This window comes from Macrobrachium nipponense, chromosome 10 (assembly GCF_015104395.2).
Source record: "Macrobrachium nipponense isolate FS-2020 chromosome 10, ASM1510439v2, whole genome shotgun sequence".
Taxonomy (NCBI): Eukaryota; Metazoa; Arthropoda; class Malacostraca; order Decapoda; family Palaemonidae; genus Macrobrachium; species Macrobrachium nipponense.
Window position 1 is genome coordinate 20,816,020 of NC_087204.1, and position 19,217 is coordinate 20,835,236.

The window sequence follows — 19,217 nt, forward strand, 5'->3', positions numbered from 1 at the left end:
GACGTAAAGCCATAGTTGATGAGTAAAGTTGCATCATGCATTGTAATCTGGATTTACGACTTACTTTTTTTCATTTTTTATGTTTATATTACATTTTTTCTGCGTATTATTAGTGTTACGTTACTTAAATCCATCTTTAAAGACAGTACTTGAAAACAAAAAGTAATATTATTATTTATTTTTTTATTTATTATTTTTTTTATCACTGCCATCCTATTCGACTGGGTGGTTTTTACAGTGTGGGGTTCCGGGTTGTATCCTGCCTCCTTAGGAGTCCATCACTTTTCTCACGATGTGCGCTGTTTCGAGAACCACAATCTTCCCATGAGTCCTGGAGCTACTTCGTATCTAGTTTTTCCAGGTTCCTTTTCAGGGATCTTGGGATCGTGCCTAGTGTTGCCATGATTATGGGTACAGTTTCTACTGGCATATCCCATACCCTTCTTATTTCTATTTTCAGGTATTGATACTTTATTATTATTATTATTATTATTATTATTATTATTATTATTATATTATTATTATTATTATTATTATTATTATTATTATTTGGGGTCGACAGCAGGGGGTCTGCCCATATTATTATTATTATTATCATCATCATCATACATATAAAAGTGAAGTACCAGTGAAATTCGTATTTTATTTAGTGTTTGTTTTATATTTGTAAATTTAAACACAAACCCTGGATATAATAGTAACTGCTTATTGACGCCAAATATTTATTCTGCATAGCAAATCATTTAGCTTCCACAACATGCTGTAGTAATCACTTAGCTTCCACGACATTCAACGGTAAACCATTTAGCTTCCACAGCCTACCATAGTGAATAATTTAGGTTTCATGTCATGCTATAGTAATCTTTTAGCTTTCACTGCCTACTATAGTGAATCATTTAGCTTCCACGACATACTACACTAAATCATTTAGCTTCCACAGCAAGCCACAGTGAATTATTTAGCCTTTTTAGTAGCAGAAAACAATCTTGTGTCTTGAGTTTTTTTTTTTTTTATTCATTTACATTTTTTTACTTGTAAATACTGGATTTCAGCGATGTTACACTTGGAATATATAACGAAGAGATTTTACCTCATTGATGTTCACTCACTCTTTTATTTTTCCCTCAGTGTGAAGAAAGTTGTATAGTGAAATATAAAGATTGGAGTTCTGTGTCGGGTTTAACTTGACATTCATTGCTCAGTGGAAGTGATTATAGCAGTCATTATATTCATCGCGTACAAAATTACTTTTTTTTTTACGGCAGTAAAAGAGTGAAGCTTATTTTGTGCGTAATATCATAGCAGTTCATTAAAGGAGGCTCATGCCACGCGAGCTCATTATTGACAAACGCTCTGGAACGTCCTACATACATTTATGTAACGGTTTCTGATGATGTTTTGTCGCGCAGCGGGAAAAGTGGAAAATAAATTGTAAACCAGAGGAGTGAAAATGTCTTGCATCGAGACCCTCGTAACAATACCGTGATAAAAAGAAGGAAAGTTTTTTTTATCTTTTTTTTTAATTTCTGAGTCAAGATGAATATCCCGTTAATGATGCCCCTCCCTCGGGCCAACCTTTCTCTTAGAAAGGGCGGCTGTGTTGGAGAGGTGGGCGTCGAGAGCTCTGGCGTGGCTCTCCTGGGGAACCGAGAGAGGACGGGCCCCTCTGTCGTGAGGGAGAAGCACCACATCTCCCTCGCCAATGGAGACTCACTGAGTGCCACTTACAACGGCTCCTACGACGGCAACGCCAACCTCTTCAAGGAGCAGATGACCTTCACGGGACCCGAAATTCTCATCACGAAGGTCATCAGCGGCGCTTTTTACAGGTCGACGTCTAAGCTGCACTTGGGCGGGTCTCCTGATATTTCCCACAGGTTCCGAAAACCTTGGAAGGGCCCTCCTGAAGGCGCTCAGAGGAGACGGCACTCCGCCATCGAGCCTGAAACTCAGGATGGGGAGTTCATGGCCGAGACACCTGACGCTGCCATGAGCGAAGGTGGGGACTCCGAAGGGAATGACCTCGAGATGGAAAACAGCTCTGGGTCGTCTTGGCCAAAAGACAATCGGGGGGCGTCTTCGACGCCTCAAACGGTGTCGCCGTCTTTGTCTCCCGACGACCGCTACTGGGCGGGTCGTGACGACAGTAATGGGACCGGCGCCCATGATTGGGCGTGGGTGGAGGCTAGGTGGCTTGGCTTCAGGAGACTGCGCCGACAGATCCCTCCTGCCTTGGAAGAGAGGCTGCAGAAGATGAAAGCCAAAGAGTGGGGTCGTGGCAGACTTCGCGGGCTCGAGGAAAGGGTCAAAGGTCTCCACCTCGGGTTGGGCTCTTGGCGGGGTTCGAAGAATGCCAAAAACAACATGTGTCGGTCATGCTCCCTCACCTTCAGCGAGGATACTCAAGATCAACAACCTTCTTCTCCAGGTAAAGGTTTTTTTTTTTTATAAACTCAATTCATGTTCTGTTACTTTTAATCGTTATTTTCATGTGATAGTGATTTGAAGGTAAGTTACTTCAGGTATGGTTTATTGACAGTCGAACAGATTAGCTAATTGACCGTTTTTTCTTCTTGTGCCTCTTCTCCAGGTAAGGATTTTTTTGTAATCTCAATTAATGCTCTATTACTTTTAAACCTTATTTTATGTGATAGCGATTTGAAGGTAAGTTACTTCAGGTATGGTTTATCGACAATCAAACAGATTAGCTGACACTTTTTTTCTGCTCATGCCAAAATGAATAGCTGTAGCTATTACGTAAGTCTTGGAATTTCCGTTACTTCAGGTATGGTTTATTGACAGTCAAACAGATTGGCCGACCGACTGTTTTTTCTTCTCGTGCCAAAATGAATAGCTGTAGCTATTACGTAAATCTTGGAATTTCATTTCTTTCAGGTATGGTTTATTATTATATTTAAATTTTCCTGTTTGTAGTGTCCTGAGGTAAGTCGGACTCTTAATGTATTCAGATCAGGTTCAGCAGGTTTTAGAATGCATGCCGAGAATACGAACATAGAATTACATGTGGATCTGTGTAATTGAACTTATCATTGAAACCGTTTAAGTCGAGTTTGCAATATTATTATTGTTATTTTACACTAGCTGCCAGATGATGCTATTGTTATTATACTTAGTGATTATGCTTAGTTTCATCCCTTTGGCCTAAATTCTATATTCAATAAAATACAATCAATTTCATTTCATTCCCAATGCTTCCCAGAAGAATAATTATCACTTACAAAAACTCATAGATAACAAGCAAAGATATATCAGAAAAAACGTGAATTTATGCACAACAAGTAGCAGCAGATGAGATAGATAAAAAAAATCTCGGTAGTTTGTGTAAAAGAGCATTAAATTATTACAAAGCAATAGATGATTATTTTACCTAATCTTCAAGGTTACTAGTTCTATCGAAACTGAGGTGTAATCGTTTGAAAATTAAGTTGTAACTGGGCCATCAATTCGTATTCTGGGTCCTGTTTGGGTATAATGCAATTATGTTGAGTTATGTGGGTTGCGAAGTTCTCTCTCTCTCTCTCTCTCTCTCTCTCTCTCTCTCTCTCTCTCTCTCTCTCTCATAGGTAATGTTTTTTCAAAATATTCTAAACATTGTGTATAGTATATATATTATATATATATACATATATATACGTGCATATATATATATATATATATATATATATATATATATATATATATATATATATATATATTATATATATATTATAAAATATGTATTTTGTATTCCTGTGCCGAAATTTGTTTCGATGTTGAACGTATCTAATTAGTTTAAAACTATTTCATTTAAAAGTGAATGATTGCGAGCATAATTATCAATGTATTAGTATTCAAATTCATGTTAAAGCTGTGTATAAGGTTTCCAAGTGGGCTACGCAGCTGTGGTTTATTTACATGGAATTTAGTAACGTGAAATTCCTGCAAATTCTCGAACGTAATTCATAGGACATCTTTTAAAGGAGGCTGCTGCGTTTAACTTAATCGTCTCCGCCAATGCTAATGACTTGCATGGATATGTAAACAACGCAATAACTTGAAAACAAACTATTATGTGATGACCTGATTAGAAGGGAGTCGATCAAACAAAGCAAGTCAGTACAGATTTTAGTCTGGGGGGAAATGTTCTTTGTGAAATTGCATGGGAAACCTTTTAAAAGCTCTATATACCTATATATCATGTTAGCTTTAGCGTTAGTAGATATAGTAGATTCACATCAACCGTGCATCTGATGTCTAGGCCAGTCCTTTTCGACGCTACTGATTGGCTGTTAATAAGCCAATCACGGGGCTGGAAACTTGAGAGAGTGAGTTCACATAGACAGGATGTATGTTCATCTTAACCTGAGGGATACTTTCAAATATATCCCTGAAGAGAGTCGGAACATACATCCTGTCTATGTGAACTTTCTAGAGAGATTGAGAGCTTCCAGCCGTGTGATTGGCTTATCAACAGCCCCAATCAGGAGCGTCGTAAGGGACTGGCCTAGAAATCAGATGGACGGTTGATGTGAATTTACGATAGCTAGCTCGGAGAATGCAGGACATTTCCACATGCATTACAATTGGCGAATTTTGCTCAGAAATTGTGAACCGATAGTGTTCGGATGCGAAAAAGATTCCCCGAAAGTAAATCTCAAAACGTAGGCCGCAGGGAACGCCCCCTTTTGCGCGCGTAAGCCGGAATAATCCCTTTAAAAGGAAGACTTTTAAATTATCGTCGCTGATGTTTCCAGACAATATAAGAGGGAATTCCCGCGAATAGCTCTCTCGTGGGCCATAATGGACGTTCATCGAAACGAACGCTTTGCATTCTGGGCCGAAAAGTCGAGAGTCGAGAGAGATGATTCTCTTCTCTCTCTCTCTCTCTCTCTCTCTCTCTCTCTCTCGCTCTCTATCTATTTTCATCCTAATTTTTAACCTACCTTATACCTACATTATACTGATATATACTAATATATATAGATATATATATATATATATATATATATATATATATATATATATATATATATAATATATTATGATAGATATATATATATATATGTTCTATATATATATATGTATATATTATATATATATATATATATAATATATATATATATATTATATATATATATATATAATATATATTATATATGGATAAAGAAAGGGCAACGGAAAAATGTTTTACCAAACTGCTATTTTAGAACGCCGAGGTTGTCCTTTGGTCACATGTTCACAAGATGAAAGTCTCACTAAATAATCATGTAGGGAATAAAAAAGGATTTATATTTCTGAACATGTTCTCGGGACAACTTCCCATAAAAAAAAATGTCATTCGGCATTGTAGCGTATGCTCTTTGCTGTAATTAGACTGGTTTATCTGTCCGCCCTCAGATCTTAAAACATACTGAGGCTAGAGGGCTGCAAATTGATATGTTGATCATCCGCCGACCAGTCACCAAACATACCAAATTGCAGCCGTCTGGCCTCAGTAGTTTTGATTTCATCTAAGGATAAAGTTACCTATAATCGTGCGTCTGGTAACGATTTAGGCCAGGCCACCAACGGGTCGTGGGTTGCGGCTCATACAGCGTTATACCGAGACCACCGAAACGTAGATCTATTTTTGGTGGCCTTGATTATACGACGTACAGAAAACTCGATTGTGCCGAAGAAACAGGCGCATTTTTATTTGTCCAGTAAATTTAATTGTTTGAAGTTATTCGTTTATATAGTTTATAGTAACTGGATAAGGACTTTGATATAACCTGTAAATGATCTTACGATTTTTTCCCCATTCGGGATTTGTCACTAAGTAATGAAAAGATGGGAACATTGGTTATAATGGAAATAGCAGTATTTGGTGAGGCGATGGAGTGCTTGCATGACCGAAAGATATCAGTGGTCAAGGTCGAATTTTGTACTCGGTCTTTGTCAGGGTGGGGGTAGGGGGGCGCGTTCTGGCCCAGGCAGAGGTATGCCCTATACAGGGTGCGGTCGTTACACCCACCACCCTATAGATGTGAGGTGGTCATATTTCCATCCATGTCCATGTATATTTCTCTCTCTGTGTTTTGACTTGAATCTTCCGAGAGCTTTTGAACTTGTTTTTATGAAATCTAGGTATGTGTGGTTTATGTCCGTTTTACCTATTTGTTTATTCAGGCTGATGTGAGTCTTTTAAATTTATTATTATTATTATTATTATTATTATTATTATTATTATTATTATTAAAAGATATTGCTGCAATAGTCTTCTCTATTTTTCTAAGATATTGCTGATGCAGCAATATCTTTCAATAAGACTTGTTTGAAAGAGGGTCTCCTTCCAATATATTATTATTATTATTATTATTATTATTATTATTATTATTATTATTATTATTATTATTATTTAATCACTCTTCATGGCAAAATAAATGGAAATAAATTGCTACTTTAAAAAGACGCTTAGTGACAAATTAAATTAAGCATCTCTACTTTACTTTTAGCGTAAAATATCTTACAGCAAAATATAAAAGTTTTTGATGTATAGGTATTTTATCATTTCGGTTAATTTAAACAAAATACTTAAAACCTGCATGACAGTCGAATCTCCTAGCCTAAAACCTTTCATTATGTTGATCGATCACATATATATTCCGAAAAGCGAGATTCCTTGAGAATCATAAAATCATTTCATATTTTCCTTTGCATTTTAATGTGCAATATCTGGCTTTAATACCATGAACCTATGTGTCATCGAAAACCCCGTTTATTGTAGTTTTGCGTGATATGGAAACCTTAACATGTTTTGTATCGTAAGATTGTACATTCAGAGAATTTATTATGTTTGAGCTTTTCTTTGATTTAGAAAGCAGTTCTCATGCGAATTTGACGTCTTCTTATATTAATAACCAGAGGTTAGATTTAGCACGAGTTTAATCTAAAAATCATCGTAATTATATTTTAAGTACTGAATTAAATAACTCTTAAAAATCTATAGAATTCATAAAATATAACACAGAATACCAACAAAAGAGCAAAATATATATATATATATATATATATATATATATATATATAATATATATATATACATATATATATATATACATATATAGATATATATATACATACATATGCATGTGTGTAATATATATATATATATATATATATATATATATATATATATAGCCTATATATGTATACGTTTATATGTATGTATGTATGTACAGCCAATCACGTTGATATGTGCTTGTTTGTGCATGAAAATAAAATTCTTCTAAAAGGAATAAGATTGTCTATTTTTTTTTTCTTATTTTTGAAAGCTTTGCCTGTCTGTCCATCAATTACTCCGTACCTTCACTAGGCAAGGGATGTGGAATGGAGACGAGATTGTTCATTTCAATAGCAATTTTTTGTTTTCGTAGATATTGAGGGAAGCGCCGTGTCATTCTGTTAGACACCTGTCAATCCAGTCTATTCTCTCTCTCTCTCTCTCTCTCTCTCTCTCTCTCTCTCTCATGTTCATTCATTTGTCCTCGTCCTGATTTCGGAACAGTGGCGAAAACGATTCTCGTGGACAAAAAAGCAGTTTTACGTCAAACACTCCTACGTCATTTTTGTACCTGTTTTCTTTATAGGAACAATGATTTGTTTATCTGGATTTTTCTTTTAGGAATTATTTACGCGCCTGTGCTGAATTTGAGAACGCTACTTACTTTTTGTTCAAGAACAACAACGACGACAAAGTAGTTTATAGCGAGAAAAAAACAAAAACAATAAATAAAAAGTCAAAATGCGGAAGTGGCCATAAACACTGATTTGAGGAGAAAGAGAAGGAACATTAGGAAGGAGAAGTTGGGGAGAAAGAGGGAAGGAGGAAGAAGGGGGTGGAATAATGGAAGACCTAATATCAAACCTCGGTTAGAAAGTCGGGAAACAGGACGACAAAAAACGAAGAAATAGAGAAGATAAATCTGGATAAAGATGACGGATACGCGGCAAAACCTGATAAAAAGAAGGGCGGGAAGAATGGGGGTTAAAATAAAAGGAAAAACTCTGAAATAAAGTGAAAAAAGTGGAGAAGAGGAGGAAGAGGAAGAAGAAGAAAGAGGACGAGGAAGAAGCAACGCTTCCAATTTGTTTTCTCTCTTATCACGTCTTTTTTTTTTCTTCTTCCGTTGGTAGCTGGAGGCTGGAGAGGAGGTGAATAGACAGGCTCTTTGTTCTACAGACAGACTTTTAAAAGATTGCAAAAGGACGAGAGAGAGAGAGAGAGAGAGAGAGAGAGAGAGGAGAGGGCAGTGGCGAATGGAATTAACTCCAAAGAAATGATGAGGGAAAACTTGACCGTCTATTCTCTCTCTCTCTCTCTCTCTCTCTCTCTCTCTCTCTCTCTCTCTCGGGAAACATATGAATATTTCATGGAAATGGACTTTCTGTCCATTACTCTGTTAGCGGGTATGGCAAATCAGATTTGTATTCCACTATTCAGTTTCTGACATGAATGAGAACGTGGAGGTTGTTCTCACATTCTATTCGGGTGCTCTCTCTCTCTCTCTCTCTCTCTCTCTCTCTCTCTCTCTCTATATATATATATATATATATATATTATATTATATATATATATATATATATATATATATATATATATATATAATGTATGTGTATGTAACATGTATATATAGTACGTATAAAAAAAACATGTGTATTACATGTATAAAATATGTAAATAAATTCTTCTGTTTAAAAACAGGATATGTCTCGAGTATAAAAGGCCCATTAAAACACTGGTTTAAACCAGAGTGTATTATATATGTGTATATTATATATATATATGTATATATATATATATATATGTATATATATATATAATTATATATATATATATATATATATATATATATATATATATATATCACTTATACATACGTACTTAATTTAGTTTTGAGTGAGTAATGTGTGGGGTTTTTTGTTAGAAAAAATAAAATAGTTCAATGACTTCCACAATACTGTTGTTAATAATCGTCTATTTCTCTTTTCAGGTATGTTTCCCTCCATGCTCGGCGCTTTATTCCAATTGGTTTTTAAGGTTAGTATTTATTCTCCACTGTCCCGTAGGTTACGTAGAATTCTTACTCTTGAGCGCAGTCCTTCACAGTACGCAAGAGACGCAGTTTCCCTAATACAGTAATAAAAAGAAATTCCGTGACCTTAGGAGGTTCAGCGTCTAATGAAGTAGCAATGGTGATTGTTCCTGAGCGTAATGCTTCGTTAAAAGGAATTGTTTGTTGTGCTTAATGATGGCAATAAGCGTCATAGGGGGTGCACAGGTAATGTCGTTCCTAATAGTGGTTGTAACGAAATTATTAAGTAAGGTAATATTATAATCATAATTTATAATCATTCTCCGTGCATAGTGTAGTTTCTAAAAATAATGCGAATAATAGTAAGATTACGCCAGTGTAACTTTGTTCAATAATTGTAATAATTATGTCAGTAACAAGGGGTGATCCGAGCTCCAGCTTACTCGAGGCGCATGCTTAAATCTACTGCCAAATAGAGCGTTGTTTCACCAACGAAAATTGAAATAAATACGTTATATTTTATTAGAAATAATTGCTCTGTACTGTTTAACATGCGCATTATTACTTTTTACAGTTTTATTCTAATGAATAAATCATAAATATCCTATCCTAAAATTCCTGCATCTTTAACTCAACGCGAAATACCTTTTTGAGACTTTTGTAGGCGCTCTTAAACCCCAATCCCCAACTAAAACAAAGAAGTTTGCTGTCTTACTCTCCGAGTGAGTGAAAATATTAATATACATGTATATAAAAACAACGAAATAAGTTTACCAACCCCGGCTTACTAAAAAACTAAGAAAAAAATAATTCTGCTTCCGTGGTACCAGAATAAAATAAAATAAGAAAACTGTCTTTTCATCCATATTTTCTTTGTAACATAAATCGCAGATTTTGCTGCAACATTATATTCTGCGCCTCATTAATTTTTTTTTCTCTCTCTCCTCTTCACCTGAACGAGAGGAGAGACAATTTCCTCGTTTTTCTCATTTTTTCCGATTTTTTTTATGATTATTTCTAGGAATAGGTAAGGATTTTCCTGGTATTATTATGATAATACTAATACTATTATTACAAAGTATACCGGTGGTATACATTATCTGCTTAATTAAGGTTGTTAAATACATCGGTTAGGATTTTACTATTATTATTATTATTACAAAGTACCACCTTTAGGCATTGTGTTTAAGATTAGTAAAATTACATTGAAATTATATAAATAAAAATTCTCTCTCTCTCTCTCTCTCTCTCTCTCTCTCTCTCTAAGATTTTTATCTCCGTTAAAGGTGTTCCTCTAGTTTTTATTTATTTATTTATTTTTTTTTTTTTACCTAGTGAAATCTGTGCTCTAAGTAGGACGCGTGGATTGAAGTATTTTACCAAGTTCTTTCAAGTTTCTAAATTGCTCTTCAACAAGAAGCTTAACTGCCAGTTCGCCCGTGCTATTTTTCTCCATCCATTCTTTCTCTCTCTTCATGATTTATTCATAACAAAAGATTCTCTCTCTCTCTCTCTCTCTCTCTCTCTCTCTCTCTCTCTCTCTCTCTCTCTGTTTTGAATTCAATTACTCGAGCAGTAAGCCTACAAACTACTTTGTTGTTATCGTTGTTGTTCTTGTTGGGGGTAGGAGTCCCAATGGAAAAGCCTAAAAAGGTCTGAAAAAAGGTGTTTCGCGTCGAGTTAGAGTCACAGGAATTTTATGATAGGATACTTATGATTTATTTGTTACAATGAAAATGTAAAAATTAAATAATGTGCATGTTAAACAGTGCAGAAAAATTATTTCTAATAAGATATAGCGTATTTACTATAATTTTCTTTAGTGAAACAATGCACTATTGACCGTAGATTTGAGCACGCGCCCCGAGTACGTTACATTTGTATCACCAAAGTAAATGAAAGCACAGCACAACAGAGGAATGCTTTAGAATAAAGAATACAAGGGCTGTAAGCATATTGATTAAGTAATTTCTCAAGTTCATCTGATTTTTAAGGTATTAGTAACGATACCTGTGATTTTTGTATTTCTTGGCTTGTATGCATTTAAGTATTGTGTGTGTACGTGTGTGCATATAAAGGCAGCATTTTAAAAAATTTTGTACTTTTAATGTTTTTTTGTTTTTCCGGCTCTAGACCAGACGCACCATCGAGTATTGTCGTTTCTTTTTTGCGTTAACTTGATCTAGCTCATGAATTCGCGAGTTCTAGTTTCATGGCAGCGTTTGCATGCGTGTCTTGCCTTCGTCACGAATAACACCACTATGGACATGCATTGATAATGTTTAATTCATGCAAGTTGATGTGAAGCCTTCCCTTTCTGCGCTCTGAGCTAATGCGTATTCACACATCTATACCTTGTCAGCGAAAAGTGCGTAGGGTGAAGTTGTGCGTACCTACATTAATATTAATATATATAATATATATATATATATAATTATATATATAATATATATAGATATTATATACTATATACATTATATATATATATATATTATATGTATATACATATATATTTATTATATATATATATATATATATATATTATACTATATATATACATATAAATTTCTTTTAGCCAGGTCACGGGACATTTCCCTTTGACGTTATTATTTTGGGGAGTTTCCAGACAAAGTAATGCCTGCAGTGATAATAAACGTGGCGACGGACATTTGCCAACTTTTGTCATTACGTTGCTTGCTTTTGAAGCAGTATATAAGTGCAATACTTTTCATTTTAGCTTTTCCTTTAGTAAGTCTTATACGTTGTTAGTGACAGAGAGATAGTTACAAGGAGTTACAAGGATTAGGAGGTCTCAAAGACAAATTAGTCCATCCAAGGAGACTTCACGTACTCACTGATCTCTAGGAGCAGGTTTTACTGTTCATCCAGTGTCCTAATGATTTTGTCTAGCTTTCTTTTCAAACTCTTCCACACAGTTGCTGTTTACAACTTCTGGCTTCAGTTTATTCCATGTGCCGAGTATCTTGTATGTAAAGAAGTTCCCGTAATGAGATGTGTTGTATCTAGAGAGAGAGAGAGAGAGAGAGAGAGAGAGAGAGAGAGAGAGCGGCACAAAGCATTTACCGTTCTTTCTACAATATTCATGACATTCAGTGGCCGTTTGCCTTGTCATTATCATTATAATTGGAATGTTCCAGTTTGATCGCTGCAGCGCAGAAGAAAGTTCGTGTTGGAAAGTTATCAACATTTGGGGGACTAATACGATTCCAAAAACCTGGTTTTACTCGATCGTAATTTGCAACTACCGTTTATTTACTCTTGTTTCTTGTAGTTTGAGATATCCTCGGAGCTGCGATTTTTTCCTTCGTTTGATGACCCTCTTTTCTTTGGAGTTTTCTGTAAAAGAAAACTATTGTGCCGTTAGGTATAAAGGCATAACACTGAAAGGATACCATTAATTCGATAACGTCCATTATTGTGAAGCTAATAGGTTAGGGCGAAGCAATCTCATCTGGCGCCCATCAGACCGAATTCCCTATAGCTCCCATGTTTATAGGCCCCATGTAATCAGGAGGGGGGACGTCGAATGAGTCAGCGTAGGCCTATCCATATGGGAACCCTCTCGCTCGTGTAACTGGGTCACCAGGGCTTAGTACCGAAACTGGTGGTCCTATATTGGTGCCGGTTGTTGCTAGGCTCGAACTGAAGTTAACGTTCAATACTGTGATGATGACAAAGGATCTTATCTATAGCGGTCGACAGCCTCTCTCTCTCTCTCTCTCTCTCTTCAGATTTGAAGTCTGCGTTGGCTCTGAGGAATCTTTCGCAAGATTTCTAAGCCATCTACGTACATTTCAACCGTAATTGATACTTGGGTTAATTCTTATGCGTAGCTGATAGTACTTGGATCGACCTAGAAGATCCCAGACTCTTAGGTTTTGTACAGGGATCCAGTTAGAGAGAGAGAGAGAGAGAGAGAAAAGCCCCTCTCGAATGAGACCATTCCCTTGTTCGTTGGGCAGAGAACGTCCGAATACCGGATGTATTCGGAACTGGTTGTCTTATGCCATCTTACATGTAAATATTATTAATTATATGTCACCTTTTCCCTTCTTTATTTGCGGTTGACAGACTTTTTAAGCTTTTCGTTCCTCGTTTTATCAACTTTTAATTCTGATATTTTTTCTGTCTTGACATTTTTTTCCTCTTTTTATCAACTTTTAGTTCTGTTTACTCATTCATTCCTTTATTTTTCGATCTTGACGGCTTCCTTCCGTTTGGTTTTTATATTTTTTGCATTGTACACGAAAAGTCCTTGGGTACCCTCTCAGATTTTTCATTTTAATTTTCCTAGACTGGGTTTTTATGGAACTTAACTTCTCGGACTTTTCTCACCCTTGCTTTATTTATTTTTTTTCTTTCTTTTTACGAATTGGGGTTACTGCTGCAGCGTGAGAGAGGGAAGTTTTTCCATCTTGAGTATTGTATCACTTTTTTCACCGGTGCCAAGTTTTTTCTTACTTCCTTACATTCATGTAAATTAGCTCTGTACTGCCCCGTGAATTTTGTAATCAAGAGATGTAAGGACTTTGTTTTTCTCGCTCTAATTGACTAGATCCAGAGTGTTTCTTAAATTATAAATGTAATTCTCTCAAATATAAATGTAATTCTCTTAGTTCTGACCCTTCCATAGCGTTGAAAATTTATTGACTATAGTAGATTCACATCACACGTGCATCTGATGTCTAGGCCAGTCCCTTACGACGCTCCTGATTGGCTGTTGGTAAGCCAGTCACAGGGCTGGAAACTCTGTCTCTATCGAGAGTTCACATAGGCATGTATGTTCCACCTCTTCTGAGGGGTACTTTTGAAAGATGTGTCCCTCAGGAGAAGGGGAACATACATCCTGTCTTATGTGAACTCTCTCGAGAGACAGAGTTCCCAGCCCTGAGATTGGCTTATCAACAGCCAATCAAGAGAGTCGTAAGGGACTGGCCTAGGCATCAGATGCACGGGTGATGTGAATCGACTATAGGTTTTGATGATTGCTGTACCTATTAATGGGATTTCTCCAGTTTAAATTTGGAAGATGTTGAGTTCCTAGAACCAGCAGTATAAACCTTTCTGAAGCAATCCTGGAACGAGTGTTGTACATCCAGTCCTCTCCAGGCTTCCTGGGGTTCTTTTAAGATCATATTCCTAGTGCTTCCAAAAGGATAGCAGTTACTATGCTAGATCTTCGTTGGACGAGTGGTTAACGTGCTCGCCTACCAATTCGGTAGTCGCGAGTTCGACTCCCCGCCCTGCCAACGTTGAATCATAAGAATTGATTTCTGGTGATTAGAAATTCATTTCTCGATGTAATGTGGTTCGGATCCCACAATAAGCTGTAGGCCCCGTTGCTAGGTAACCATTTGGTTCCTAGTCACGTAAAAATATCTAATCCTTCGGGCCAACCCTAGGAGAGCTGTTAATCCCCTCAGTGGTCTGGTTAAACTAAGATAGGCTTAACTTTTAGTTACTATGCTAGCCACAGTCTTCTTATTTCCATTTATAGATCTTGGTATACTTTTATGCCTTTGTTCTCAGATTCTGCCCTTGATTCTCGTGTGGCTACATCTGTCAGAGATTACTAGAATACTAGTAATTAATTTATCGTAGTTTTACTAAATTACTAGTGAATAATTTACCACAGTTGTATGCTCGCGACAGCTCATCACGGTACTGAATGAGAGAAGATTCCAGTGAAAGGTCATTATAGCATACTTTCATAAACCATTTAAAAACAAAGTATAACAGAGATACTTTACGGGAATAGCGTTGCAGACTTTTCACCATTTCAAAACAAAGTATAACAGAGATACTTTACGGGAATAGCGTTGGAAACGTTTCCATTCGTCACGGCGGATCCATTACTCTTCAGTATTTCATGCATGTCGGAAGAATTTACACACTTGGCGTCTCTCTCTCTCTCTCTCTCTCTCTCTCTCTCTCTCTCTCCAATTGCTCATCATCGCCATTGTCGTCGTAGGCACTTCTTAACTGGCTCTTCTTCTCTTCTGTGCTGGAATATCCCCATGGAATGTCATCCCCCCTTCGTAAGTTTTTTATTTTATTTTTTTTTTTTCGTTTTTGGCGGGGGGGGGGGGGGGGGGGGGGGGGGGGGGGGGGTGGGGGGGGGGGGGGGGGGGGGGGGATATTCATCCGAATGCATTTCGCCTTCCCTACTTCTCATCCGCGTGAATTGGCCCACTTCGACATCACGACGTCAATTTTGTAATCTCTCTCTCTCTCTCTCTCTCTCTCTCTCTCTAGCTCTCTATCTCTCAAACTCTTATCATCTTACGCGAATTTAAGCTTTCAGAAAAGCAGAGGTATTTAATAAAAAATATAAATATTAGTCAGAGATGTCACCCGAGTCAGGATTGTAATATCTGTGGAACTTCTAGGCATAGTAGTCTTTTTATAGTTAGAGTTTGGACTTGAACCTCGAACTGAAATGGAGGTTTGAACGGTCCGTAAACCCTCGAACTGAAATGGAGGTTTGAACGGTCCGTTATCCCTAGAACTGAAATGGAGGTTTGAACGGTCGTTATAACTCGAATCCTGAAAATGGTATTTTTGAAACGGTTCCGTTATCCCATTAAGAAACTTGGAAATGGAGGTTTGAAACGATCCCGTAAAACCCTCGAATCTGAAATGGATGGTTTGAACAGTCCGTACCCTAGACTAAATGGAGGTGACGGTCCGTAACTGAACTGAAATGGAGGTTTGAACGGTCCGGTCCCCATCTCCCCAAATTCAGCAAATATACAGTAAATCGTGAGATGGATAGATCCTTTACCAAAATCTTTTTCGTGTTTTTTCCTATTTTTCCTTTTGTTCCTTATGTGCTACTTTTTCTAATTCGTCTCTTCAAGGTTGGCAGGTTAAAGATATTGCATTTTAAAGCTGTTGCCACGATAGTATGATTTATTTATTTATTTATTTATTTATTTATTTTACATTTGGGTGAAACAAGACCTTCCATATTGGTTATAATATATTGGCCCCCTTGGCAAACAAGTTTTACGGTTTTCGCTTACTCGGGGAGTAAGCCTACAACTACTTTGTTGTTATTGTTGTTGTTGGGGGATAGGAAAGCCTAAAAATGTCTGAAAAAGGTGTTTCGCGTTGAATTAAAGATACAGGAATGTTAGGATAGGATATTTATGATTTATTTACTAGAATGAAAATGTAAAAAATAAAGTATATATTTTAATTTTCGTCGGTGAAACAACGCTCTATTTGACCGTAGATTTTAAGCATGTGCCACCGAGTAAGCTGGAGGTCGGATGACGCCTTATTTATTTACATTTGGATGGTACAAGACCTTCCATATTGGTTATAGTACATTGCCCCCTTGGCAAACAAGTTTTTCGGTTGTTACTTACTTGTTACAGTATCAAGCTAAAACTAATATCAATGGCAATTTATATTCGTTCCTAAATTGGAAAGGTGATGTGGGAGTATATGATTTAGCCAGTCACTTCCAACCCTCCTCCCAATAAGAAAATAAATAAATAAAACTTCTAAAAGGGTTGGCATCGATGGCTCTTGACATTTTTCGAGTCGTCTTTCGGTCAGGTATTGTTTTCGGAATATTTTTCCGTTAATACGTAGGAGGAAAAGTTTTCGGAATTATTGTGATAGGAAAGGTAATTCTCACGATGTCCGTTATTGTAGAGAGAGAGAGAGAGAGAGAGAGAGAGAGAGAGAGAGAGAGACACGGTCGACAACTCATGATGGTATCTATTTCCTTCTTGGAAATCATATCATACCAGAGTCAGTCAATCTCTCTCTCTCTCTCTCTCTCTCTCTCTCTCGTGAAAACCTGCCCCTTGCCTTGAGATAAGTGAGCACACGATGTCTCCTCGGATGTCTTTGAGACATCCTAATCCTTGTAACTCTCTCTCTCTGAAAACCTGCTCATAGAAATAAGTGAGCACACTATGTCCCCTCGGATGGACTAAGTCTTTGAGGCATCCTAATCCTTGTAACGCTTTGTAACCCTCCCTCTCTCTCTCTCTCGTCTCTGTGAAAACTGGCCCTTGCCTTGAGTAATAGCACACGATGTCCTCGGTGTCTTGAGACATCCTAATCCTTGTAACACTCTCTCTCTCTCTCTCTCTCTCTCTCTCTCTCTCTCTGTGTGTGTGTGTGTGTGTGTGTGTGTGTGAAAACCTGCCCCTAGAGATAAGTGAGCACACGATGTCTCCTCGGATGGACTAAGTCTTTGAGACATCCTAATCCTCGTGTCTCTCTCTCTCTCTCTCTCTCTCTCTCTCTCTCTCTCTCTCAGGGGTAATAATCTGTATATTTGCTTTCTTTAATGAAATGTATATGTTCATGCAGTATACATTGAATGGTGCATATAAGGACTTTGTAAATATAGTTTTATTTTCTTCTACGGAATTTAAGAGTCTCTTCTCTCTCCCCATGGCGTTCTTTTATCTTCTTCATCTTTTCTTATTTCCCTGCATGCCTCAGTTTTATCCGCCCTTTTCCCTTCTTTCTTCCATTGTTCTTTTATCTCCCCCTTTATTGAGTCTTCAAATAACTTGATGACAGTCTTTGTCCTCTCCTTCCTCCGTTTTCATATTTTTAATCTCTCTCTCTCTCTCTCTCTCTCTCTCTCTCTTCCTTGAATTCTTGAAGATTTTGTCGCCATTCTGTTTCTGTAATTCCTTTCTCTTACCACGAAGTTCTCACCTATTCTCTACTTTTCAATTTTCTTTTCCACCTTTTCTGAATAACTCGATTTCCGTCAAGAAATCAGCACAAAAAATTGCTATACCAAAATTCATACAGTGCATTTTATCCCATGAGACTTGTTAATAACGTTACATTATCCATTAATAGAATTCTTTAATTTTACTCGTGTAATTCTCTCTTATTTTTACGGTTCCTCGTTGGACGAGTGCGTTCCATACCCGCCTATCAATTTGGTAGCCCGAGTTCGCTCCCAGCTGCTGGCAATGCGGAACCAGTGGAATTTATTTCTGGTGATTAGAAATTAATTTCTCGGTAATAAGCTGTAGGTCCCGTTGCTAAGAAACCAATTGGTTCCCAGCCACTTGTAAAAATATCTAATCCTTCGGGCTCGCCTTAGGAGAGTTGTAATCAGCTCAGTGGTCTGGTTAAACTAAGATATACTTAACTTTACTTTATCCAGTAATAGACTTCTTTCATTTCACTCCTGTAAGTCTCTATTTTTAGGGGCTCTTGGCAGTTCTTCCGTGGAACTTCGATCTGATAATGAGGGAGATTTTGTAGCATAATTAACGGTAATTAACTTACGAAGTTGCCGAACATTCTCTTCCGAGCCGCTGACTCCACATCTTCAAGTCGATGTTGAAACTTCTGGGGAAAGAAATCTTTCCAGTCCGATTAGGTTTAACCTTCGAGGGTGAGGAGAGGGGGAGGGGGAAGGGGTGGGAAGGTAGGAGAAGGAGGAGGAGGTGGAGGTGGAGGTGGAATGGGGTAGGAAGCAGGGTTTTGTTCTTTTCTTCGTGTGGTTTATTGTGCATTTCAGGACTGTGTCTAGTTGGTTTTCGTCAATAAAATCTTACCAAAGCATCGGATATGGATCGTATTTTGGAAATAACTATTTGAAGCCACGTCCTAATTGGCAAAAATATGCACTGATGTCTAATGTTGATAATTAAGCCCTTATCGGAGTAAATCACAGAAATTTTCAAGGGAAACTTAGCTAAATTTAGTAAGCACCCAGAGGGAGGCTTACTAGTGGGACGTAAAGTATGACATCAGGCTTAATAGCAGTGTTTCCCAGTTACTGTGACAATGATCGTGGAAACAAATATTTGACTCTATTGTTGATAATTACGATTAATATTACTGTTTTCATTGGTGATACCACGGGTAATGAATAAGAATTTGGTATATTGTATAAATATGACATTATAGCAAAGGAATTTGGTAAATATACATATCGCAATATTACTATATTCATTGTACAATTTACGTTGACTATAGGTATACATAGCAATTATAACCCAATTTCTATTTACATTTTCTTGATCAGTTATGCAAAACTTTTGGAACTGGTGATACATAATCATATTGAAAGGAAAAATACGATAGTTTAGATGCATTTGGTACGACCCGATATACCTGGTAACC

At 37.0% G+C, this 19,217-nt stretch overlaps 1 protein-coding gene across 6 annotated transcripts in view; it reads left to right on the top strand.

Annotated features, from left to right (window-relative positions):
• LOC135223457 (guanine nucleotide exchange factor DBS-like) overlaps positions 1-19,217 on the top strand; it is a 743,217-nt gene that overhangs the window by 409,676 nt on the left and 314,324 nt on the right. Inside the window, exon 1 of one of the 6 annotated variants that reach the window (XM_064261878.1) lies at positions 1,152-2,428. The exons of the other annotated variants lie outside the window; for them this stretch is intronic. Coding sequence (XP_064117948.1) covers positions 1,537-2,428 — 892 coding nt within the window. The 5' untranslated portion in view covers positions 1,152-1,536. Of the gene's footprint in view, positions 1-1,151; positions 2,429-19,217 lie in introns of those variants that run through there. 6 annotated transcript variants of the gene reach the window in all.